Source organism: Cricetulus griseus, chromosome 5 (assembly GCF_003668045.3).
Source record: "Cricetulus griseus strain 17A/GY chromosome 5, alternate assembly CriGri-PICRH-1.0, whole genome shotgun sequence".
Lineage (NCBI taxonomy): Eukaryota > Metazoa > Chordata > Mammalia > Rodentia > Cricetidae > Cricetulus > Cricetulus griseus.
In genome coordinates, this window is record NC_048598.1 from 73,035,202 (window position 1) to 73,062,862 (window position 27,661).

A 27,661-nucleotide genomic window follows, 5' to 3' on the forward strand; every position below is an offset into this window, starting at 1 on the left:
ATTACAAGTGGGCTGACTTGTCTGGACTATGACATTCAAACTCTTTTCTTCATACTTGTGCCACCAGTATTTTACCAGTATTTACTGAGTTGTCTCCCAACTTTCCACCATGACAATTTGAATTAATAGCCTTATGCCTGAGACTACCAGTATCCACACACACACACTGTTTGTTCCCCTTTTAGCTCTAGGACATTCCCTTTCTGTGTTGATTCTAAAACAATCTGTTTGTGCCAAGCAGAGGGGAGAAAAGAAATAAAACAACAGTTAAAATGAACTGATTGAAGAATCTTTAAATCATGCTCATAAAATAGCCTTCTTAAATAAGCAAATCAGGCTTATAAATCTTGTGTCAACTGTCTGTGTTGAGATGATCCTGTGCATTGGTCCCAAATGCAGCTGTCTGTAAGGCAACTCTGCATGTTCTCACTCATTTTGCTTCTTATTCTAGGACTATTAGATTTTTTCCCCATTTCCCAAGTATGTTTTTCCCTCCCAGAAATACATCATTGATTTTTTCAGTGACCATAGACAAATGACTTTGTAGCTTACATTTTCAGTGCTAAATTGAGTTTATTAACACCAGTGCAAGGTCTGTGGGAGGCTTATTAAAGATGTGCTCAAAGAGGCAAGTAATTCTGACAGCTTTCCCCAAGCCTTCTCCCTCCAGATCTTTATCCATATAACTTTTACATTTTTCATATGTGTGAAGTCATGACCATAGCAGATGTTGGGATCTTGTATTCCATAGTATAAGTCACCAATATCAGGCTATTTTTTGGCATCGTAACTAAAAGAAATATTAAAAAAGCATTGGTTACCATTCTTTGTTTATCTTTCCATTGGTAAAGCAATAAGTGCTTTGTTGAGGCAGTAGGTGCCTCAGATGGTAAAGGTACTTGCTGTCAGCCTGAACACCTCAGTTCAATTCTAGAGAACCACATGGTGGAAGGAGAGAATTGACTCCCTCAAGTTATCCTCTGACCTCCACACATCCCCCATGTCATGTGCCCACTGCTACCACATTTAGACACACTAAATAGGTAAACAAATGAATATAAAAAGACAATTTAAAAATAAACCCCTTTTTACCTGCTAGGAAAAGGCCCGTGATAACTTTGACTTCATTGAATTTGCATGGGAGCTGGTAAGATAGGATGAAAGGGCATAAATTAAGCAGCCTCAGGGAAGTCTTGAGAAAGGTGAGATCAGAGTAAGAGATGTTCAGAAGCTGGGCTGGAGAGGTGACTCAGCAGCTAAGAGTACTTGCTGTTCTTGCAAGAAGACCCTGGTTCAGTTCCCAACACTCACATGGTGGCACACAACCATCTGTAACTTTACTTCCAGGGTATCCCAACAACCTTTTCCAGGCCTTTTCAGTATCAGGAACATATGTATGTGGTACATATACAAACATGTAGGAAATCACTCATACCCATAACATGGGAAAAATAAAATTAAACAAAAGGGTAATGTTCAGAAGCAAAGTAATGGTGGGGCTACCAAAGATGATATGAGTCCTGTCAGAGGATGTTCCAAACAGTGCTATCCTCACAGGATTTAGGGGAAATGGGGGTGGGTGGGAGGTGGGGAGGTGACATGTCTTACTCAGATTTTGTTAAAAGGATACCATATTGGCTTGGCATAACTAGTAAAGTTCTTCAGGATGGCTTTGACATTTTCTGAAAAGGTAAAATTTCCTTGCATATTAACTGTGGAAAACACTAACCATTAAACCATGTTCTGTTTCTGTAGGTTAAGGTAGCTTCCTGGCCATCTCCAGAGAGAAGCACAGGCAGTAATCTTTTGCTTTTTTCATTTCCTTTCAAAAATCCACCATACATTCAATGTAAAGTAATAACCCTCTGCACCGTGTGCCACAATAAACATAGAACTCTATAGAGTGCTTCCACTTCTGTTTAATTCTTTGTGAAACACCATTTAAGCTCTAACTAAAGGTATAATTCTTCTCTGAGATTCCCACTACTCAGAAGTAGTATAGGCAGATCTGTGTGGTTTTCATATTATTTCATTCTGACACTTATAGGACTTCAGCAAATTTTCTGCTCTCAAAGTATTTGCTTGCCTCTATATTTCAATTGTCTTGGCTTGTTTTGTTTAATTTTGCATTATCTCCCATTAGGTGTTTGCCAAACTACTGTGAACATGGAGGACACTGTGCCCAATCCTGGACCACTTTCGACTGTAACTGCAGTGATACTGGTTACACAGGTGCCACCTGTCATGACTGTGAGTACTCACATAGTGTGCCCACAGTATATGGGCACAACTAATAGAACACAGTGTGAGGTCCCCAACTGTTCAGCATGGTATGGACACTGATAATCCCTTTAGCATGAATTTTTCAGTAGGATTTTATACCTCATATACTAAAGCAAGCAGAGGAAATGCAACAACATAAGACATATCTTTGTGGAATTTATAAGATTAAGACAAAGTGAACCTGGATATATGCTAAAGTAGAAGAGAGAATGGTGATATAAGTACATAGTAGAGCTGTGGGAAAAAAATGGCATTGTCTTGATAACCTAAGTTGTACTCTTACAACAAGTAACTAATGTATATCACTGGTGTAAATAACAAGTGGCATTATGTATGCCTTAGTTATTTTCCTGTTGCTATGATAAAAGCAGTCTGATCAAACAACTCTGGAGAGAAAGCGTTCATTTTGTTTAACACCAGCAGAAGGATAAGGACCATCACAAAGGAGGAAGACATGGCAACAACTGGGGAAAGCATGGTAGAAAGAACAGAATCCTGAAAGGTCATTTTGTATCCACACTCACAAAGAAGAGAGTGGATAGGAAATGGGGTAAAGCTATACCCCTTCAGGGTCCTTCCTCAGAGAACTATTTCCTCCAGTTAAGTTCCACCTGCTAAAGGCTCTGCAATCTTCCCAAATAGAGCCACAAGTCAGGGGACAAGTGTTCAAATGTGAACTTATGGGGGACACTTCACATTCGAACTACAACACCAGATTCCCACAAGTGTCCAGGACATCAGCTGGATTTCTTACTCATTGTCCTCATCATGGCAGAGGTCTCCTCATCTGCATGTTGCCATTGCTAAGGGAAGGAATGACATGGTGAGGAAACAAACCTGGGTTGTTATTCAAAGGCTTCTGTTGAAAAAGTGGTTCATGGTTACTTCTTACATTCCATTGGCCAGATACTACCCAAATGGCACCTCCAATAGGAGGTGAAATGCATTCAGACCACAAGAAGTGAGAACCAGAGTATTGGCGATAAGACTTGATGACTACTTGCCAATTCTGGGCATTTGGGAAGCTTCAGTATGAAGGCCTGGTTTGATTTTATCCTAGTTATAGATGGAAAACAGAAAAGAGAAGAGTTCTTAGCGTAATGGAGAGAATCTGTGTGCAATCCAGCAGGAGCTGGAGAAGGATATCAATGTTAAAGAGTGATGAGACAGGAGAAGGGGGCTGAGCTCAGACACGGGAAAAGGAGATATATCCATTTTCCTGCAGTCAGCATAATTCCATCCTTGTTCAGGAATACAAGGAATTTTATCATGTGTGTCAACTACATTTTCTTTTATCAGTTCCTCTGTTTGCAGACATCTAGGAAGGTTCCTTGATTTTACTACCAAGAAAAGTTCTACAAATAATGCGATATTCACATATTTATAGGATATTGACTTGGGGTTCTTTGGGTAAATATCCATGAGTGGTGTGGCTGAATTAGCTAGTTTGTCTAGTATTCAATTTTCAAGGCATTTTGTCTCATGTGGGTCCTAGACTGTATTAGATGCATCAATTCATACACACAGGTGATGTGAAAGTAGAAGTGAAGATGTCTGGGGAAAAAGGATGTCTAATGACAGGAGGAATGATGACAGTCATTAGGTTAGGAACAGAGCAATCAAAGATGCATAGCATAGTCCACAAGCTGTGTTTTTTTGTTATTATTATTTTTTATAGTATGTGTGTGTGTGTGCATGTATGTGTGTGCATGTGTGCTTGCTTGTACTGGTGTTATTTGGAGGCCAGAGATTAATGTCTGATGTCAATTTCCTGTCTCTTCAGTTGTTTCTGAGATGGGGGCCTCTCAACTCACCTGGAACTGACTCTTTTGGCTGAACCCGATAGGATCAGCGTGTCCACTGCCAAGCTCTGGAATGGCAGGAACACAACAGTTTTGCTTAGCTTTTGCATGAGTTCTCAGGTCCGAATTCAGGGTCACAGACTGGTGCACATCAAGCTCTTGTAACTGAGCTTTCTTCCCAAGCCCATGAAAAGGAGTATTTCATGACTACTCCTCAGAAATTGGGTCAAAGGGCATGGGGAAAGAGCTGACTTCATGCTTCCAATTACCCAAAGTCTTAAGAAAATGTATGCTTCACAGGTCTTTTCTGTGACTTGCTTTTGTTTTTTTTTTTTTTTCCAAAATTGCTTAACAGATAAAACTATTTACCATGTCTTTTTAATAAACATTGGAATATTGAAATAGGCATTATCTTTTATCCTGTTGGGGAGTCTTGGGAAAATACTTTTTTTTTTCAGATGACTGGTATAACAGTAGAATGAGTGTTCCCATAAAGGTGCCCTTTATCATTCAACACACTCTCTTTCAAGCAATTCCGGTTTCCATAGTCATGTGTTTAATGATTGCTATATACTGAGCCCGCTTGCTAAGTGACAGGGCTGTTGCATAGCAGTCTCTGCCTCTTATCAAGTGGCTGTCCTTGATCTGCTTAACTTGTGTCTAGTGACACTTACAGGTGCACAGTCAGGGTCTCAGACTCCTCTAATCTCTTCACAGTATAGATTTTTGACATCCTAACAAAGCCTTTCAGGTCATTTTTCAGCTTTACAAAAGGATGTCAGCTTTCTTCTCTCAAGTTTGATGGAGTGCTGCTCGCTTTGGGCAGTCAATAAGCAGATATCGACTGGGAGCATATCAAGCTGTCTAGCTCCCAGACTTACCAGTCATCAAAGAAGAGGGAGGCTTTGCTAGTTCCTCTATAGGTAAACAGGCCTGTAGTCACATTTGGATGATTGTACATGGTGAGAAAATTCTGACAAAAATTGATCTATTTCAAAGTATCTTTCATATCTTTATCTCAGCTTCAACTCATATATTGACAGTATTATATGAGTTTTTATCAAGATTGGCATTCTTTACCCTCAATTCCAATAGCAGATGGTTCCCAACTTCAAGTAGACAAGAAAACAAAAGACAATAAAGGAGAACAAGCAAACTGAGTGGAAGGGGGAGCAGAGGGAGAAGGAAGGGGAAGAGAAAATATGGAGAAAGGAAGAAGAGGGACAAGAGGGGAGAGAAGGAATGAGAAGACAGCAGGATGGAGTGAAGAAAAGCCAAGAAGAATGAAGAAAGAGAAGAGAAGGGAGAAGTGTGTGTGTGTGTGTGTGTGTGTGTGTGTGTGTGTGTGTGCCGGCACAAGCATGTATGTGTGCGGACACATGTAGAGAGCTCAACTTCGTTGAGTTGTTGTCTACAGTCTACTCCAATCATATTTTGAGACAGAGTCTCTCACTGAACCTCAGGCTCACTAATTCACCTAGACTAGGAAGGCAGTAAGCTCCAGGGATCCCATTTCTTCCTCTCCAGTGCTGGTGATAAATGCCCATACCCCACAACTTTTATTTTCCAGCGTGCTGGCAGTTGAATTCAGGTCCTCAAACTGGTAGAGCAAGCTTTTTTCCTAACTAAACAACCCATCTCCCTCCAGCACTGATCTATTCCACAATCTGCTGGTGTGAACTTGTAATACTGCACATGCCATAGTGTGTTGTTACTAGGCTGGGAGTGCTGTTCCCAAGAAAGGGAAGTCATTTCAACACAATGGAGGCTTCAGAGGAGACTTAGAGGAGGAGACTGAGAAGGTTAAGAAGAGGGAGTCAGCAGGATGCTTTTATTCACTAGTAAAGGCTTTTGTTTGGTCAAGCACAATGACCTCAATTTCACCTCTAAGACCCACATGGGGAAAGGAGAGAATTGATTCCTGTAGGTGGTTTGGCGACCCCTGACACTCTGACTTACACCCTCCCCTCACACATGCAGAAATAAATAAATAAATGTATTTTTTTTTTTTTGATGAACAAACTTCTGGCAGAGCACAATCACACAAAGACTGAATTGATCAGAGCTTGTTCTTCATACAGCAAGGCTCCCAGGCATGTAGCCTAGCAGGAATCCAAGAGGAAGTGGTCAATAAGGAACTTCTGGGAGTATGGACAGGGGCTCCACTGATTAGGAACATCCTTCTGTTGCAGGGTAACTAGATGGCAACTAGATAGGTTATTTTCACTTTAATGTTGGGAACAGACTTGCTGGTATTTTTATTGTCGTTGCTTGTTTTATTATCAATCTCTTTTCTAAAATACAGCTCTGATAGTATAGTCAACCTTGTCTTGAAGTTGGAGACTGTGTGAACCTGAGATGCTGGGTGCTATTTTCAACTGCACCAGCAGACAAATGGTGGGAGTCACAGCATGCTGGGAAGACAGAATGTGGTGGGAAGAAAAGATCTCATGGGAATGGTGCATCTAGAACTCTCAACCACCTGGACACATGTTTCAAATAACACATGGGAGGATTGCTTTCCATTTCCTCCACTGGGGAGGGTTCTAAGATGAAGAAAGTGGTGACCAAATCTTCGAGTGTGGGTTGATGTGGGAGACTTGTATCAAATTCAGGTCTCCCAGATCACAAGATATGCAACATAGGTCTAGCTGAGTGAACTTACCATGTTTTGTCTCCCTTATCTGTGACATGACCAGGAATAGGAACAAGTGCAAAGCCAGGCTAACTCCTTGAGTGAATAGAACACACATACAAAAGAGATGAAATTTGGGGGATGTTGTCACCAGTCCAGCCTGGAACAATCTTTGCCTGGAGACCTAACCACTATAACTGAAAAACTGCAGGGAGGTCCAAAGGGAAACTTGGAACTGGAGAGTGTATGATTGCTGAAATTCCTTAATTAAGTTCTGTCAGTACAGTGTTGGAGTCAAAGGATAGATCCTGAAAGTTAAACATCTTTCACATATGTTTATTTTTGGAGGAAGTGCATTTGTGTATATGCATATGGAGGGCAGAAATAAACTCCCTATGTCACCGTCAGATGTGGTCCACCTAGTTTTATGAGACTGACATCTTACTGGACTGGAACTAAAGTATGCTAAGGTGACCTCTGGGATCTACCTCTGTCCACCTCCCCAGAGCTGGAATTACAAGTACACCATCATAGCCTACTTTTTAAAATATGGTTTCTGGGCAAGGGAAGTGCATTATCAACTGAACCATTGCATTTCCCTTGGTAAGGGAAACATTCTCAGAGATAGAAGAGATCCACATGGACCAGAGACACAGCTTCACATGTAAAGTGCTAGCCATACAAGCCTGCAGCAAAATTTGAAGCAGACTCAGAAGAATTTCCTAGAAGCTCCTGAGCCAGGAATACACAGCCTGGAGGGGGCTGCACAAAGGCAGAAACATCTCAGCCTCAGCAAGGTCAAAGGTGAGAACTTACTCCCCAGAGTGATATCTACCTCCACATGGGAGCAGTGGCATGTGTGCCTCTGAACTTCAATACTTCCTCTTCTCTCTCTGTCAGATGAATAAGTTTTAAAAGAAGAGATGCATGTGACACAAACAGAGCAGTGGGGATAAAATGTTAAAAGTAAGTTAAGGAAGAGATGCAAGCTGTTGTAGCCAGATGTCAGTGTCTGGATGACTGGGTAGTTGTTGAAAGAGCTTGGAGAAAAATCACAATGAGTCAAAGAAAAATGGAGAGGAGAAGTGAGTTTGTTTCTGCAGCTAGGGTGCCAGACAGATCTAAGGTTTCCTGGCATTGACTGAGCTAAGAAAATGTATAGATTGAAGCCATTCCTAGGTATGCTCAGAATGCAAATCATTCAGAAACTTTCCCTAACATGGGAAGAGAGGCAAACACCTACTTTATTCTCTAGAAACACCAGAAGATAGTTCCATTCATGTTCATTCTCACTCAGGAGAAAAGGCCAATAAAATATTAACAAGTAGGTACAAAGCAGGGCTGTTGGTGGGGAAGTGCACTGGACTACCTGCAAGGAGATTGATACACCAAGAAGACAGGTTAAAATGTGTTCAGTTGCATAGGAGAAATCTCTTAGAGAATTGGGCCTAAGACTCGGGTATCAAAGTCTCATGAAGTCATAAACAAGGGTGTGCACAGCCCTGGGGAGAAAAGAGGTAAGACTGAGACACAGGATGTAATGTTGACTCCCCTTGACACTGGCCTAAGGGAAGGGAGTAGACCTTCACTGTGCACACTTTAATGTCACCTGGTGTATCTTTTGCTTTGTTTTGCATAATAGTTCCCCCATGGTCATAGGGCAAATTCTAAGACCTCTACTAGATCCCTGTAACCATAGACAGAACCAAATCCATGTATAAGAGGCTTTTTCCTGTACATGTGTACCTGTTACCAGAGCAGTTAAAGTAAAAGTCTGAGGCTTGAGAGCCCCCTGGACAAGCCAGGACTGGCCACCCATTTTCAACAGGCCTGTTCAAGGGACAGGTAATAGAAGTAGAGAAGGGAGACTTACTCAATGTGGCCACATTCAGAAGAGGTACAAGGAGGTCCAGTGATCCCTGAAGCCTTCTTAAGGGTCCCGACCTGAGGTACAGGCTTAAATAGAGAACCAGAGGTATGCATAGCTAAGCGGTCCTAGTGGAGGTGTGGCCCTGACCCTCATCCCTATCTTAGTCTCTCCTGCCAGGTGGTTTGATGAATTATCAGAACAGCATGAAGTCTTCTTCTAGGAGACATGGACTTGTCCAAACCTTCAGCCTTTTCCATTTCACAGCATGAAATTCCTGTAGAAATCTCAGTTTCTTGGGGCACCATTCTCTGTTAGTGTGATAGGGGAAAAGGGAGCCCAAGGGTCCATGTAGCATATCTTCATCCCTTCTAGGAAGGAATGATACCTATGTTAAAGTTTAATTCATAAAACAGGCACAGGAAGGGACAAATGCTATTAGGGTAAAAGAAAATAATTATGACAAAACACTGTACTAAAATTATTAAAACAAAACAATTGATTATTTCCTGAGTTCATCATGGAACTTTATCAGACTGTCATTAAGCATGAGCAACAAAAGTCTTAGAGAGTGAAATCCCAGATATGGGGATAACCCATATCTCCAGACACCTTGAATCCTCCATTTTAAAGTCTGAGCATGTTAAACTCTGGAAGCCCACCCCACCTGCAACTTCATATATGCAAATGTCTCATCCAGAAACTCTGCTCATTGGTACATGAAAACTGCAAGCAGCTTGGTCAGACTTACCTGGAACACTGGCTTTCTTGGCTCCATCTATGCATTTTTCTATGATGATAGATAATCAATAAACTAAATATTATTGACATGGGAAAATATTTAAAGCTACAGAAATCAACAAAGCAGAATTAGAACTCTGCACCAAATGAATTAAAACCTTTTTATCATAGTAAAAGTGAGGAAAATGGTGATAATTATTATATGGATTGCATCAAGTTTTGCCAACAATATCTATGCCATGTTTTTTTTTTTATCAAAGACTGGAAGCAGCAAGGTAGGGTATTCACTTGAGTTGATGGACTTTCTCCCTTTTGAAAATATCAGAGTTATTTTTGAGTTTCCCATATCATCTCCTACAGGTTAATTTGTTCCTTTTGTTGCTTTCCTAGCTTTCTCTCTATAATATAATCTCCCCTGTCCTCTCACCTCTTTTATTTAGTTGAAGACACAGAGCATTAGTTTCAAACCATTGCATTGGATTAGTATCACAGAAATATAATCACAAATGTGGACTCATAGAATTGAGAAAGCACCCCACATTTAGAGAGGAGAATTAACTGAAGGCAGGTTAGTTATTGATGTCACATCATTCGTATACATTGATGCTTTCTGTGAACATTGAGCAAAAACCAGGAGCACTTGTTCTTCTCATATGTTCCAATCAGTGGAAGACTATTTGCCAGAGAAATGCAAATTCCCAGTGTGCTCCACAACTAAGCAATAATCTGGGCTAGTGGAAAAAAAGATCCATGGTAAATCACTTGCCACTAAAAAATCAGGAACTGAGTTTTGTTCCCCAGAACCCACATTAAACCAGATGAAAGATAAGAAGCAAAGACTGGAAACTTCTGGAAGCTCACAGGCCAGCTAACCTAGTACACATAGCAAAAACAACAAGAATCCAGAAGCAAAGATATGCTATCTCCAGGAATATGGAAGGTTAAGGTCAAAATGTGAGGTTGTCCAGTAACCTTCCTATGTGTGCCATGATATTTATATTCATATGCACAATTTTACATAGAAACATAGATGCACATAGAAACACACACAAACACCATAGACATACTCTCATATACATATACTCAATTAAAGACATCAAAAAGAAGTGATCTAGAAGATATGTCCATATTGAACACATTATGTGAGATTTGTCATCTCTTTGGATCCAGACAGATGAAGGTTGGAGGTGGCATTTTCCATTAAACAATGTCATCACTTCAGGCAGCTTCCACTCCTTCCCTCTAACATAATCCTCTACACAGTTACTCTGTGGATTAGTGATGCACACAAAACAGCTAACACAATATCTTGTATATGATATTTCCATGTTAAATTCCATCAGTTTTGTATTGTAGACTCCTGGTCATCAAACTTCAGGAGTATTTTCCATGAAATGGACAACTAATTATTGACTCATTCCTAGACAATCACATCCTATGGCTGTTGGAACACTAATGATTGACAGGTTCCCAGACAATCATACCCTGTGGCTGTTGGAGCACCTTTGGTGAATAAATTTCCCAGTGCAGATGAAGGTGGGCACAGTGGGGTCATCAGTGGGAGAACTTCAGACACAGCTCAGATCATCTCTGACCGCCATGATCTCAGGTAACTTGTTGAATTCTAGTGCTCTATGATTCCTCATGAATACACATTAGGCTACGAATTGCTTTTACTAAGTAAGCCTCTTGAATCTCTCTGGAAATATACATCAGAATGAGTAAAATGACTCATTGTGCTATGTCACAATCACGCTGCTGTCCACTTTTCTTTCTTTTTAAGTTGTATCAGTCTCTGTCCTCTCTCTATGTGTGCTTGTCTGACATCTGTACATATGTTCATGGGTGCACACTCCAGAGAAGGATGTCTGATGTTTTGCTCCATTACTTTCCACATTATTTCTATGATGCAAGATCCCTCACTGGGCCTGGATTTCAGCTGCCAACCAGTAGGCCTCACAGATCCTCTACTCTGCTCCAAGGAGGAAGGGTGCTGCAGATTTAAATGAAAGTCCTTAAGTTTGCATAGGAAGCACTTTTACACAGCCACCTCCTCAGCCCCTACTTTCCAGTTCTTATTTAAACTGTTTCCTGATGTCCTTGCCCAGAATGATTTCTATATAATAATTTCTACAGAATAATTTCTATGTAAGTCTCACAGCCGATCCCTTGTCAATTGTTCCGAAAACCCTGAGGATTCTCTGTCAGAGTTCTATCTTCTAAACCTTAAAAAACCAGAGACCAAAACAAAAGGCTATTTCCCAAGAGTCACAAATATGCTGAGCTCCTGCCTTTTCCCCCACAAGCAGTTCACAGGTGTGAATCATGGGGATTTTCAACTAGAGAAAGGAAATCAAAGAGGACAAAGAGGAAAAAGACGTGTTGCTACTGATCAATATTTTATCAATTTCATTTTAAGCTGTGACTGACTCCTTTGATGCGATTGTCAATCAAGTAAACAAATGTCAGCTGTTCACTTTGAAGGAAGCAGAATTATCTTGACTGTCATTATCTTGACTGTAGTTCAGAGAAAAGAGTTAAAAACTATCTCCCTACATGTTAAAGTTCTGTAACACAGAATCTCTGTGACCTGTGTCAAGTTATTCTACTAATTGGACCCTTGCTGGTGCCTCATTCAAGGGAGAAGTAATAGAATCCGCCCCTATTGCTATTGAGATAAATTCATGAGTCAGTGGGCGTGAAATCTCCCTGACAAGTCAGATCATAGTCCTTTCTGTAATTTCTGCTGCATTTATATCATTTTGTCCACACTGCAACCTTGAGGAGGAGCAAAGCTAGTGTTCTTTTTCACAAAAAGGCAAAGGATGAGATGGAGAACTGTTGAGAATGGACAGCCAAGGGCATTCAATTACAAAACCAATTAGGAAAAAAGCCTGAATACTGTGGCCCCCTTCAATGAAGAGGGTGGCTACATCACACTCTTGGTAAGATCCATTGTGTGTTTGTGTGTCAATGCATACCTAGTCATGCACAGATGTTCTCTGTCTCTCTGTCTCTGTCTCTGTCTCTGTCTCTGTCTCTCTCTCTCTCTCTCTCTCTCTGTGTGTGTGTGTGTGTGTGTGTGTGTGTGTGTGTGTGTGTGTGTGTGTGTGTGTGTTGAGAGTATGAATTTGATTTGGAGAGGTTGATTTTGTGTGCTTTCAGCAGGCCCTCTCCATCTTTTGTTGAGACAGAATTTCTCAGTGAATCATTCACTCATTCTTTCATGTAGCCTGGAAGACCAGCAAGCAGGTCAATAGGATATGTTTCCATACCCTCATAACTAAGCATGGCTATGCACAGTTTCAGTTGGTTCTGAAGATCTGAACCAAAGTCCTTATGCTGGCACATCAAATGCTTTGCTTACTTTGCTGTGTTCTAGGCCCAGGGATAATTTTTAAGTTATATTTCTGTGGTTTCCTTACAGTTATTTTGATAATATTACTGTGTTGTTTCAACTTGTTCAGTGAGTCTTCATTAACTGAAATTTTTATGTGTGTATGTATGTGTACATGTGTTATGTAGGCGAAAACATCTATTTGGAGGCTGGAGACCTTGGGTCCCATTCCTTAGGAGCCATCTACCTTCTTTGTGACAGGAAATTGTCAGCAGACTGTTCTGGCTGGCCAGGGACTGTAAGGGGTCCCCATGTCTTTTCTTTCATAATGCTAGGATTATAATGGCCATCACTACGCACAACTTCTTTTGTGGGGGATCTAGGAGCCAAAAACAGGCTACCATGTCCATATGGCATGAACTTCACCAAATGAACCAGCTTCCTCATCCTTCTTCTTTACCTTTATGCATGTTAGTCCTGCTCTTGGGCTCTGTGTTTGAGGGCTTCAGGCTATGGCCTGATGGGGGAGGTCCTTCTGTGTATATGTTTGTCTTATTGGTTAATGAATAAAGCACTGTTAGCCAATAGGGAAGCAAGATAGGTGGGACTAGGAAAGAAGGAGGATTCTGGTTAAATGTAATAAAGAGGAGTCACCATGTGATCCCAGGAAGAGAGGACACATGCTGCTGGCATCCTCTATAAGATAAGTCTTTATAAAATATTGGTTATGGTTGATAAGACTGAGACAGAAAATAAGAAATTCTAGTCATTGGCCAGCAGCATTGTGACTAATATAAGACTCTATGTTATTTGGGGCCCTAAAGTGGCAGCAGAACCCAGGAAGCTGGCAGAAATAGCTATCGTTACACTGGTCTCTGAATCCTTTTCAGGCATTTCTGGTCCACTGGTCTTCACTCGATCATATCAAGGCCTACTCCCCCTTCCTGTCTCTTGTTCATATTTCAACTTGGTCATTTCTAGGCCTTACCTTGACTTTCACGTTAATTCTCTATTTTATTCAACATTCCCCTCACCCTATATGCACACATGATTGCCATTATTAAGTTATGTGTCTTTCTCTTGCTCTTTGAGATCAGAAGCATTGGCTTGCACTGAGCATGTTCCTAAAACCAGCACCAGGTTTAGAAAGTTGTTTGTAAAAAAAAAAAAAAAAAAAAAAAAAAAAACAGTGAGAGGAAAGAGTTGCAAAGTATATCTTACTGAGTATATCTTACTGTACTTCCTATGAGTTCTACACTGATGGAAGGCAGTATCCTGTGTCTCAGAGCATGTGTTATGCTTCCTTTAACAACCACATTGACAAATTTCCCAATTTTAATTGGTTGAAAAGGACTGAAGCTGTATCTTTTCATTCAGTGCATCTCCTAAATCTCTCCACATTAAGTCCCATAAATTTTCAAAGTGGCTTGTAAACCATCCTCCAGGCAATATAGTTGTAGGAGTGTCCAATTTTAAGGTACTAGGATAAATAGGACACTTGGATAAGTAAATAAATGTATAGAACATAAAAGAGAAATAAAAACCATCTACTGTCATAGAAGGACATGAAACTGAGTTTATTAGCCTGTCAGCAGAGTAGTTGTCAAAGTCAGTTTTGAGCAGCTAAGATTTCCTGCTGGCAGCTAATGCAATGATGGAGACCCTGGCAATCATCCTCTTGCTCCTACCTCCCTGATGCCATTGTTATTGTGGCTGAAAGAGGAAAAGAGTGTTTTCTCTCTGCTAACAGTTGAATTCATTGCTGCCTGTTGTTTAAATGGGACATCAGTGGAGAAATCGCTGTGTAATGTATGCAGATGAGGGATGCTTGTGCTCAGAAGCCTTCAGAGGAAGGGACTGTACTCCCTGGTGTCCACTTCATAGGTACTTTCTGCTTAATGACATCATTAAGGGTTACTCAAAAGATGTAGAACCTGATAGCTGGGAAAAGGACTCCAAGGGGAAGAGTGCTTAACACACAACTATGTGAATCTGCAACTCCCACATGATAAGTAAATGCTGCCACATGTTATCTGTAACCCCGGTGCTGGTCAAGGGATGAGGACAGAGTTTCAGAGACAAAGGGTCATTGCTGAGTCTTGCTCACCAGCTAGCCCAGTCAGAAAATGTGAGCTCCCAGTTCAGTGAAAGACTGAAGAAAATGAGATCAAGAAGTGAGGGACAACAAACACAATGTCCTCCGCTGGCCTCTGCAGACACATGTATACACAAGTATGTGGACCTACAGGTACACTTACATCCCGCGCACCCCCCCAGGAAATAGACCTGTTTCCTTTTAGTTTTTTATTTAAAATATATCATAAAAATGAAGTGTGCTTGAAAATTAAGGTAGATCTAGACTCTAGTAATAACCTAATTGAACGAGAGGGTGTCATTTCACATTGATCCTGGGCTTTCTCTTATCTCTCAATATGACAGTAACAAATTAATCTGTAATTCTTTTGTAATGAGGCAGTAGATCACACATATAAGATGGTAGATGTAGTGTCTAAGAAGCAGATGAACAATTTTTATTTGTATGTTAGTTATTTAGTTTTAGGTTTATTTATGTGTTATTTGTATGTCTCTGAGTATGGATATGTGCATGTGACTGCAGGTACCACCCAGAAGCCAGGAGAGAGCACGAAGATTCATGGAACTGGAGTTATAGGTGGTTGTAAGTTGCTTAGAGTATATCGTGGGAACTAGGGTCTTCTGTAAGTGCCACAAGTGCTCTTAAAAACTGAGCCATTGTTCAAGCATTTCCATTTAGTTTTGGTTTAGTTTACTGTTCTTTTCTGTGACCCTGGGGTTTGAAACTGGACCTGGTACATGCTAAGTAAGTACTACAGCACTGAGCCATATCTCCACTCCAGAGTCTATATAGGCGCTCTCATTGGCTACTACTTTCATTTAATCTGCTCGGCTGTGGATTTGTATAAAATCCTGACTTCTGTGTCTGAAGGGACATCTGGGTTTGTGTTTTCTTGTATCTTTTCTCAAGCTGATTTCTCAAAGAGACTGGTCTTTTACCAGCTGAAACTTCTATGTTTCTCCTTTGAGCAGTGGAAGAGTTGTTGCTCTTGGGAGGTGTAATTTATTTATCCCTTGCCTTCTCTTTTGGGTCTCCTACAACTCTATTACAGTGAACCCACCATTGAAGTCCTTCTCACAGATTTGCTAGGAATCCTCATAAGAAGTAGGCTATCATTGATCAACGTTATCTGTTGACTTATTTTATTTTAAATCATCTGTCTGTATGTGTCCATACATATAAGGTGCCTGCAAAGGCCAGGAGGATATGTTGAATTTCTGGGAGCTGGAGTTAGAAGCAGTTGTGAGCAAACCAAGATGGGTGATGGGAATGGAACTTCAGCCCTCTGTAAGAAGACTACACACTCTTATTCCTTGAGCCATCTCTCCAGCTCTTACTATTTCCCACAACCCTCACACCTCTGTCTCTGGCTGAAGGTTTGTGTTGGTGGTATGGACAGTTCCCAAACCTGTTGGACTTAGAAAGTGCTTAAGAAATATTTATCAGAATGAGGAATTTTTTGTTTTTAATAATCATCATAGTTTCTGCTATTTTAGGATAATGTGACAATCATTGTAGCTGACTTCAAAATCAGGTATCATAGCTGTTCCTACACTTTACCTTGTCTATGGTTACATTAGGATTCCACTGCCATTTATTTTCATTCAGTTCATTTCCCATAAATCTTTCCTCATTTAAACTCACTCACCTGTGCAACACATATTTATATCACTCATGTACAAGTAAGTGTCTATGCTGGGCTCATCATTAGACTAAGCATTGTGTATGACATGCAAGCAATTCAAGATTTGATTTCCAAATTCAAAGGCTTCAAAATAGAAGGACTGTGGAGCAAAGTGCTACAATACACACTGAAAAGGATGTAAGGTTATAAATGAACAAATAAACCTCAATAAAGCATATGGGTTGCATATAGATATTCAACAAAGATAAAGAGCTAGACAGGAAGGAAGTGCATGTGAGTTTTAAAGTTGAGCTATACTCTATAGCACATGCATGATTGGCACAGTCATAGAACATGAGAAAGGATCAAGAATCCAGAGCACATGAACTTGGATGGAGTGGATAGGTGAAGAGATGACTGGCCTGAATCATCTAGAGTTCATCCGGTGATGATGAAAATTGATAGAAAACATTGGTACCATTCAGGTTGTAGGAAGAGAAACAGCTAACAGGATGATGTATTAACAGGTTTAGTGTAAGCTGTCATTTATGTTTTTGATCTTAGCCATTCTGATCTGTATAAGATCAGAGTGGTTTTGATTTGCATTTTCCTAATGACTAAGGATTTGAGCATACCTTAACTGTCTTTCTGCTATTTGAGTTTGTTCTTTTGAGAATTCTCTGTTTAGATTTGTGCCCCATTTTTAAATTGGATTATTTGGTAGTTGGATGTCTAGTTTCTTGAGTTCTTTGTATATTTGGGAGATCAGCCCTCTGTCAGATGTGGGGTTAGGGAAGATATTTTCCAATTTTGTAGGGAACCACAGTTTTATTGACTGTGTTCTTTGCTTAACAGAAGCTTATCAGTTCCAGGAGGTCCCATTTATTAATCATTGCTCTCCGTGTCTGTGCATTCAAGTATATTTTATCTAGGAAGTGGTCTCTGTGCCTATGCATTCAAGTATATTTCCCACTTTCCCTTCAATGAGGTCCAATGTGGCTGGATTTCTATTGAAATCTTTGATCTATTTTAACTTGGGTTTTATGCATGGAAATAAATATGGATCTATTTGCCTTCTTTTACATGTTGACACCCAGTTATACCAGCACCATTTGTTGAATATATTTTCTGTTTTCCATTTTATATTTTTAGCTTCTGTGTCAAAAATTAGGTGCTCATATATATTGTTATCAGGGCTTTCTATTTGATTCCATTGGTCCACCTGTCTTTTTTATGACAATACCAAGCATTTTCATTATTATAGCTCTATAGTAGAGCTTGAAATCAGGGATGGTGATGCCCACAGATAAATCCTTTATTGTACAGGATTGTTTTGGCTATCTTGGGTTTTTTGTTTTTCCATATGAAGTTGAGTATTGTTCTTTCAAAGTCTGTAAAGAATTGTCCTAGGATTTTGATGAGGATTGCATTGAATCTTTGGATTACTTTTGATAGGATTCCCTGAGAGGATCTGGAGAAGGAGGAACACTCCTCCATTGCTGCTGTGAGTGAAAGCCTACAGTTGCTGTGAAAATTTGTATGGCAATTTCTCAGAAAATTATTAATCAACCAACCTCAAGGCCCTGCAATACCTCTGCTGGGCATATACCCAAATGAGGCACATTCACACAATAAGGACATTTGCTCAACTATGTTCATAGCAACATTATTTGTAACAGTCAGATCTTGGAAACAGCCTAGATGCCCTCAATTGAAGAATGGATAAAGAAAATGTAGTGCATTTACACAGTGGAGCACTACTCAGCAGTAAGAAACAATGACAGCCTAAAATTTACAGGCAAATGGATAGAATTAGATAAAACCATCCAGAGTGAGGTAACCCAGAACCAGAAAGACAAATATAGTATGTACTCACTCATAAGTGGGTATCAGACATAAAGTAAAAGATAACCAGCCTATTATCCACAACCCTAGAGAAGTCTGAACTCTCTTCCAGAAACAGATGGAAGCAGATACAGAAATCCACAACTAACCATTGCCCAAGCTCTTGGAGTACAACTGAAGTTAAGGAGGAGTGATAATATGAACAGAGAAGTCAAGACCATGATGGGGAAACCCCCAGAGCTAGTGAAGACATCACTGACTCTGGTCTGACAAATGGGGTACTTGCATAATACCAAACTTTACTCACTTAATATAAATGACAATGTGTGGCTGGGACAATATATGAGGCCACTATCAGTGGGTCCAAGATCTAAACCTAATGCACAAACTGACTTAGTGGAACCCATTCTATATGGAGAGATACCTTGCTTAGCCTAGACACAGGGTGTGTGGGGTGGAATGGTGCCTTTGTCCTGCCTCAGCAAGATGATGGGACAGACTTAGTAGACTTCCTAGAGGAGGCCTTACCCTCTCAGAGGAGCAGATGGGGGTGGGAGAAGTGGGGGCAGCAGGAGAAGAGGATGAAGGAGGAACTGGGATTGGAATGTAATAAATAAATTAAGAAAAAGGATAAAAAGTTAAAAAAGATTTAGTGTAATAAATTTAGTTATATTGTTGCAAGAGCTGATTAGGCAAGCCTGAAATCTAAAGGGTGTGTAATTGGGAAAGGAGGCTATATATCTAGGAGTTTAAGCTATTTTTCACCAGTGCAGTATGATCGTGAGTAGTATGTATGTTGTGTATGTGAATGTATGTGTGTCCATGTGACATTGTGAGAGTGAATTCATTGTTTGAGTGTGTGTTGATGTATGTACATGTGTGTGGGTGCATGTGGGTATTCCTCTGCAGTGTGTGTGTGTGTGTGTGTGTGCATCTATACATGTCTGTGCACATTCATGTGTCTGTGTGTACATGTTCCTGGGCATGTGTGTATGTGGTGTGTGTGAGCATGTGTGTGAGTGTATATGTGTCAGTGTTCATGATGCATGTGTATGTGTGGACATGTGTAGATGTATGTGTGCCTGTGTGCACATGTGTATAAGTGTATGTCCATGCATGTGTATGTGTTTGCATTTGTGTGTACAAGTCTCTCTCTCTCTCTCTCTCGCTCTCTCTCTCTCTCTCTCTCTCTCTGTGTGTGTGTGTGTGTGTGTGTGTGTGTCTGTGTGTATTGAGTAGGCCAATGGATAACCTTGTATATTGTTTCTCAGGAGCATTACATAATTTTTTATTGTTTTATTTTTATAATTGTAATAAGACCAATTTTAAATTAGAAACAAGCATTTTTTTTACTTGTCAATCACAGTTCCTTCTCCCTCCCCTCCTCCCCATACCCCTCACCCCCTATCCCAATCCCTTTCTTCTCCAGAGAGGGTGAGGCCTTCCATGGGGGATGTTCAGAATCTGTCATATCATTTGCAGCAGTGCCTACACCCTCCCCCCATGTGTCTAGGCTGAGAGAGTATCCCTCTATGTGAAATGGGCTTCCAAAGTCCATTCGTATAAAAGAGATAAATACTGATCCACTGCCAGAGGCCCCATAGATTGTTGAGACCTCCAAATTGACATCCTCATTCAGGGGTCTACAACAGTCCTATGCTGATTTCCCATCTATCAGTTGGGGGTCCATGAGACGTGGTGACACAACAGTAGTATATATGACGCCAGAATTTATTTTGACATAGTATCCCTCCATTTGCAGAATTCACTGATAGGGTAGTCTGGCTGGTCTGTGAACCCTGTCTCTGGCTTTCCAGCACTAGGATTACAGACCCATGCCACTACATACAGCTTTTTGTGTGTGTTCTAATGATAAAAATTCATGCTTCTTGGCAAACATTTTATTGGCTGAGCCATCTCTTACCTCTGAGGCAACATTTTTTTCAAGAAAGACCCAGCTCCACTTCAGGTTTTTCTGATGATTGCAAACAGCCCACCCTGATTAAATAAAATCAGCAGCTCATGGATTTTAATCTCATCTACAAAACACCCTTACAGCAGCAGTGAGATAGTGATTCACTGGGTAACTGGGTGTTGTATTCTTGCCAAGTTGACACATGAAAATCATCCTCCCAGTCATATATAACCTTGGTCCCATCCTTCTCACCTTCAACTGTATTTAGCTATGCTTCTGCCAAATATGGCATACTACAGCTAACACACCTTGGCTCTCCTGTTTCCAACCATGTCACTTAAGCTTGTCCAGACCTGTGATGGTGACACTGGGCCTAATGTCATGTTGCATTTGATTAAGGTACAGATATACTTCATCTTATGTAAGCAAAGCATGGTTCTTTACCTGTTGTCCTCAATTAAAAATTTACATAGTAGCATCTGGGGAGATGGCTGAGTTGTAAAGTGATTACTGTACAAGCAGGACTAGAGTTTGATCCTCTGAACTCCTATACAAAGGCAGATATGGCAACATGTTCTTAGAATCCTAGCACTGGAGAGGTGGGGACAAGTAGATTCCTGGAGCTCACTGAGCAGACATGCCAATTCAGTCAGTGAGTCCCAGGTAAACATGAGACCTTGACTCAGAACACAAGTTAGAACATGTCCAAGAAAGAAACATGAAGTTGTGTTGGCTTAAACACACACACACACACACACACACACACACACACACACACACACACACACACACACACACACTTTATTATTGTAGAAATTGGTTTCTGAGTTGGTATCTTATCTTGTTCAAAACTAGGTTCTCTCTTAAGCAATACCATTTTAATGATTCTTTTATGTCATAAAATCTAGGTTCAACATGTGAATTTAAAGACACCAGATAGAGTTTGCATCCTTATTGTCTTCCAGAGGCCTATGTTCTAAAGACTGGACCATATGGTAACAGCATTAGGGAGTAGATCTATAGAATTTAGGGGCCCTTAAGATATTGTAGAGGACAACCTCTGCCATATTTTTGTCCTCTGATGCATTCATATGAATGGCTTTGTCCACCAGAAGCTTTTCTATGATGAACTCTCCTGACATAGGCCTAAAAGGAATGGTTCTTCAGTTTCATGGAACAAAGCTGTTATCCCATATCAAACTTTCCTCCTCACAAATATCTATGTCACTCTTTTCATTATAGTGACAGAAAACTAGGACAACACTAGAACTTCAATCAGCTCTCATTCAGCACTGACTTAGAGTTTCTATTGCTGTGAAGAGACACCATGACCAAGACAACTCTTATAAAGGAAAACTTTTAATTGGGGGAGGGCTCACTTGCAGACTTAATCCATTATTGTCATGATGGGAAGCAAGGCAGCATGCAAGCAGACTTATTGTCTGGTTGCATTCCTCTACCTCAGCACCCATTCTACAGAAGCTCCCTGGATCCCACTGTTGCCTAGAGGGCAGTTAGGCTCTGTTCTTACAAAAATTAATGGAATGTGGATGAGGAATTACTGGGAGATAGCAGAGGCCTCAGGAGGCTGGGTTAACTGTGTGGGCTGTGGTGTATTACATGCCTGGGGAGGCAGTGACAGCCAGGGTGTCAGTCACTAGCAATGTGGGGCAGCCAAGTCCCATTTAAACTTTCTTGTTTTTCAGAATTCTCTGAACCACGTTGGTTTTCTTCTTTATCATCAATAAAGGTCATTTTAGGTTTCTTAATTGTAAATGGAATTCATGGGGAGGTGGGAATAAAAGCAAAATGAAGAATGGTAAAAAAGCAGAAGTTGAAATAATGTCTCTGTTAGAGTCTCAAATCTCCTCTTTCTTTCTGTTTTAAAAAAGCCCAGTCTTCTAATTAGAAGATAAAGAATAAAAGAGCTAGTGCAGATTCCCCTATGTGATTCCTCAACTAAGAAATCAAAGCTCTTTAATTTTCAATTTTTCTATCATGGCAACATAAAACAACCTCATTAGGAGCTCTGTATAGCATCGGTAAAGGCTAGACAGTGTTCACGAAGCAGTGACTTTCTGGTCACTTCAGATGGGAGGGTTTCTGGAAGCTGATCATGAATAGGAAGAAGATGCACACAGAAAATGATCATTAAAGAGATGCTATCAAGCTCAGAGTGCAACAGAGGAATGTGGGTGACTTCCCAGACATTTGGGAAGAAGAATTAGTTATTGGAGTTCATGGTGACTAGTTCCTTGAGGACACCTTCACAGGAGACAGGACACCAAGAAAATGCTCTCTCTTCAGTTTAAGAAGGAGGAATTCTTTAAAGCTGAGACAGTTTTTACAAACAAGGAGAAAGGAAAACTTATTTATTAAAGAAGATGGTGAAATTTTCTTGTGCTTTAAATGTCCATTAAAATGAAGTTAAGAGCTTAAGATGTAGTGGTCACATTCCTAACCCCAGTGCTTAGGGAGTGGAGGCAGGAGATTCCATGTCATCCCTGTCTAGATTGTGAGCCCAAGGCCAACCTGATCTACATGAGATTCTGAATATTGGAAGATTGGGCTGCAGGTGATTGTTAAAATCACAAAATGGAAGTTCTTGCATATCTAAGGCACCACTCAGGACTTTGGAACTATTTCTTAACAGGAAATGAATTCAATTTTTGACACAAAAGGAAAAAAAATATCTACAGTCTGGAAACTCAAAAGTAAGGTGAAGATCCTTGGGTACCAAGAAACCCTATATCCAGAGATAAGTCCTGCTTGCTTAAGGAAAGATATCAGGCTCATCCTTGGGGTTAAAAGAAGCAGTAAGCATCCATATAGTGTGACTGTGGGAACAGTGGGTTCCCAGTTCTGTGCTTATCATAAAAATTTCTATGTCTTCTCCAAAGCTGCCCAACATGAGAATTGTGACAGTAGGGAAGGCTTGGAAAAGAGCCATAATACTATCAAGTTATATTTCAGTTTCTTACTTCAAAGAATTGCAATTTAAATAAACCACTTCTGTTGAATTTTGTGAATCTGTATCTGGAATATGATTTGGCTATGGCACGGTTTCCAGCATTTTTTTCCTATATACTTCTAGCCTAGGAGAGGTGTATAACTCAAAGTTCTCTAGAGTAGTAGCGCTTAGATCTATGTATTAGAATAGAATACATACACACACATGTGCACACGCACACACACACGTATAACATATATATATATATATATATATATATATATATATATATAGAGAGAGAGAGAGAGAGAGAGAGAGAAGGAATTTATTCAAATGATGTTCAGGCTATGGTCCAGCTAATTCCAAAATGACTGGCGATGAATGGAATGTGTAGATGTCTGTGGGTGCTTAGTCCACAAAGCTGGATGTCTCCCCAGAGAAGCAGGCTTTAATACCAGTGAAGAAATAGACATGCTAGTAAGGATAGAGAGAAAAAGCAGGCAAAGAGCAAAAGCTTCCTTCTTTCAATTCTTCATATAGGTTTCAAGTAGAATATGTGGCCAAGATTAGAGGTGCACAAATGACCTGAATTAAAGATGTGTCTTCCCACCTCAAAGACCCAGATTAAAAATCTATGTTTTCCTACCTCCAAAGACACTGGACTACGGAAAAAAACTGCTGAACTCAATCAGCCAGTATACAGATCTAGATTAAAGACCCATATTCCTACTGAAAAAATGCAGATTAGAAGTGGATTTTTCTACTTCAAATTAAGCAAAAACTCCTTGCAAGTATGCCCACAAGTTTTGCATTATAGTTAATTCTAAATGTAGTCAAGTAGATGTCCAATAATAGACAACACAAGGAACATGGGAAAAGAGATTCAAATGGCAGTTTGAAAGCTGGGCAGGCTCCTGAGCAACTTGGGATCACAGGGGCAGGTGGGAAGGAGGTAGGGAAAATGAGAAGAGAAGAGGAGCAGGGAGGAGAATATGAGGGATTAGGAAGACTGACCTGGGGGAAGAATAGAGGAGAGCAAGAAAAGAGATACCTTAATAGAGGGAGGCATTATAAGTTTAAAGAGAAATCTGGCACTAGGGAAATGTCCAGAGAGCCACAAGGATGCCCCCAACTAAGAATCTAAGCAATAGTGCAGAAGCTATCTTAAATGCCCTTCCCCTATAATGAAATTGAAAACTACCTTAAATGCCATCTAGTAGCTGATGGAAACAGAAGCAGATACCCACAGCTAAGCACTGAGCTGAACTCCTAGAATCCAGGTGTAGAAAGGGAGAAGGGATGAGCAAAGGGGTCAAGGCCATGCTAGAGAAACCCACAGAAAGAGGTGACCTGACCAAGTGAGAGCACAAGGACCCCAGTGGTAAAGCTGGGAACCACCATTGGACCAAACCAATTCCTCTGAATGTGGGTGCCAGGTTGGAGGGCTGGGCAGTCTATGGGACCTCTGACAGTGGAGAGATACTCTCTCAGCCTAGATACAGGGAGGAAGGCATAGGCCCTTAGTCAAAAGATGTGACAGACTTTGATGCTCCCCCATGGAAGGCCTCAACCTCCCTGGGTAGTGGATGAGGGCTGGGATGGGGTTGTTTATAGGGGGCATGGAAGGATGGAAGGGACAGGGAGAAACTGGGATTAATATGTGAATTAAGATTGTAAATTGAAAGAAAGAAAGAGAGAGAGAGAAAGAGAGAGAGAGAGATGGGGAGGGAGGGAGGGAGGGAATGAATGAAGGAAGGAAGCAAGGAAGGAAGGAAGGAAGAAAGGAAAGAAAGAAAAAAGAAACAAAGCAGGGCAGGAAACATTGACCTTTCTACAGTTCACACATTTGTGGATGATTTGTTAATGCATGCCCCAGGTTACCAGAAGGGCTAGACCTAAAGTTGCTGTATATCCCTCTGTGTCCTACTTGCCATCCTCTAACTCCTCAAAGGTCTGTGCTTAACTATGTGACAAAGATTCCAAATGTGTTTGATTGTGTGTGTGTGTGTGTGTGTGTGTGTGTGTGTGTGTGTGTGTGTGTGTGTGTGTTGGAAAGGATGCCCAGAGGCATTTGTATAGAGATCAGAAGACAACCTTAGGTGGTATTCTATGGGTGCCATCTACGTTATTTTTTCAGATATGATCTCTCACTAGCATGAACTCACCAAGTAGACTAGCCCAACCAGTCAGTGAGTCCTAGTAATCTACTTGTGTCTTTCTCCCAAGCAATGAGATTACAACCACATACCATCACATATTTTGTGGGGTTCTATTTCTGGCCCTCCTGTTTGCTGGGAAATCCCTTAACCAACTGACTGTTCCAGTCTTCCCTAGCCATTTCAGGACACTATGAAGGTCGAAGACACTAGGAAAGTTCCCAGGCTTCATTCTAACTTCTTGACCACAGTGCATATTTCTGACTTCTGGCCTGCCCTTGCCTTCTGTTGTCATCTCTTCCCCACTGTGAGTCTCAAGAGCCATTGTCCATGCTCAGACAAGTGTCTAACAATGGCTTTTTACCAGTTCTCACATTCCCAACAGATCACATCCTATTAATGCAGATCCGTGCACATCTCCTAATAGTCTACTTGTCTGATTAAAATACATCAAAACATTAATATGCAAAGATTACAAAAACATAACCTCAGAAACATACTACTAAGCAACTACTTAGAAAGACCATCCTGAATTTTCAGGTTCACTAGCTTCACAGTAAAATCACTTCTATCACAGTAATGTATGCCTCCTATCCAGAGGCTACACTGTTTTAAAAGTTAGTGTTTATGAGTAAAAGAGGAAATAAATAGTTTATAGTCTGAAGAGATAAAGTGCTTGTTTTGTAAACACAAGCACCTGAATTCAGATACCATAATTGTCGTGAAAAAGATGTTCTTAGTAGCATGTGCTTGTAATGTTATTCCTGGGGAGAAGGAGACAGGTAGATATCTGGGGTTTGCTATTAGCCAGCTAACCTAGCCTGCCTGGAGACTTACAGGCCAGACATTTTGTTAAAACAAAATAATAAAAAATAACATTAATGGAGAAGAAGGATGGCAGCTATAGAGAAGTAACACCCAAGGTTGACCTTTAGGCTGCACACACATACCTGCACACACACTTGCACACATAACTGTATACCTACTCACACCCCATGTACACACACACCTACATACAAACTCACACACACCTGCATGCATTCTCACACACCTGTACACACACATCTGCATGCATACTCACACACCTGTACATCCATATCTTCATACATACTTACATACCTGTACACACACACCTGCACAGATATGCAAACACCTACACATGCAAATACACAAAAGGTTTTTATGCATGTTTTAAATTTAGCATTTATTCTGGACATGAATAATCTGTGGAATACCCACTGAGGCACCTGGTAATAGAACTTCCTATTATCCCTAAAAGTTTGCTCAGGGAATATTCTTAAACATTTGTGCCAAATATCATGCAACTGCAGAGTTGAAAGACACATTTTTCATTGCAAAGTGTCTTCTTTGCAGATTAAAAACTAGGCATTTGCCAATTCACACTGGAAGACAAATTCTTTATTGTATATAAATGCAAAATATATCTATTTATACTACCTGTGTAGCTCCTGTGTAGATGATTCGAGACTTATTAACATTGATGACACAGACAAATCCTGTGTAAATAGGAAGCCCTCTAAGAACCTCTCTAGAATTGCTCATGTTTACTCTGTCATGTTGTGGTCGGTTTGGAAACTTATGAGTATGGTACTAATATTTTTGTGTTTTTATTTATTTCCAGCATTTTAGAGGACAGAATATGGAGTTTGTAGTCAGAGAGTCAGTATCAGATTCTCAAATACGGTCCCTACCAGCTGGATGACTTAGAAGAATCTTTTTGTATTACATGAGCTCATTTGCAATATCTGTAAATAGATAGGTTTGGAAGCCAGCTGTTTCCCATTCAGTCTTTCAGCAACTGAGATAAAGTTTAAGGACAGTGTTTCGGGGAAAGTGGACTGAGGAGATGAACAGCAGTTTAGTACACGAATGTCTCTGTGGTGTTTCACCTTGTTTTGTTTTTAGGAAAAGAATGACAAATCAAAACCCCATGCCATCCTTTCCTGGCTAGACTACATTCCAAAATAACTGAATAGGGATAGGAAGCTTTCAATCTTAGTATGATTCAAACCTTCAAGTTATACTCATATCCCACAGAGATCTTACTGCTCCAAAGAAGTCTGTAGATACTATCTCATCTTCTATTTTATTACTTCATTGCACCTTCCCCTTAGGTCCTAAACAACCTCTCTAGTCTGTTAGTGAAAGGGGGGATACATTGGGAACCTCAGGTGGAAAATTTAAAAGGTCCTGATTAGACTGAAGTTTGTGTCCTGTCCATTTCTACTCAGAATACAGGAGTGCGCTTAGAAACCCACACAGGTTATGCTTTGCTTAACACCTTTCTCAGTGTGGCGGTTAGCCAAAATAACTGTCAACTTGATAAAGCCTAGTGCCATTCTGTGAAAGAGCTTCAATGAAGAGCTACATATTTTGGGTTGCTTGGGGGA

General features: G+C 40.5%; 1 protein-coding gene across 3 annotated transcripts in view; it reads left to right on the forward strand.

Moving 5' to 3' along the window:
* Cntnap5 (contactin associated protein family member 5) overlaps positions 1-27,661 on the forward strand; it is an 897,862-nt gene that overhangs the window by 534,749 nt on the left and 335,452 nt on the right. For all 3 annotated transcript variants that reach the window (XM_035445443.1, XM_035445444.1, XM_035445445.1), the window contains exon 11: positions 2,144-2,250. In XM_035445443.1, the coding sequence (XP_035301334.1) occupies positions 2,144-2,250 (107 nt within the window). The remainder of the gene's footprint in view (positions 1-2,143; positions 2,251-27,661) is intronic.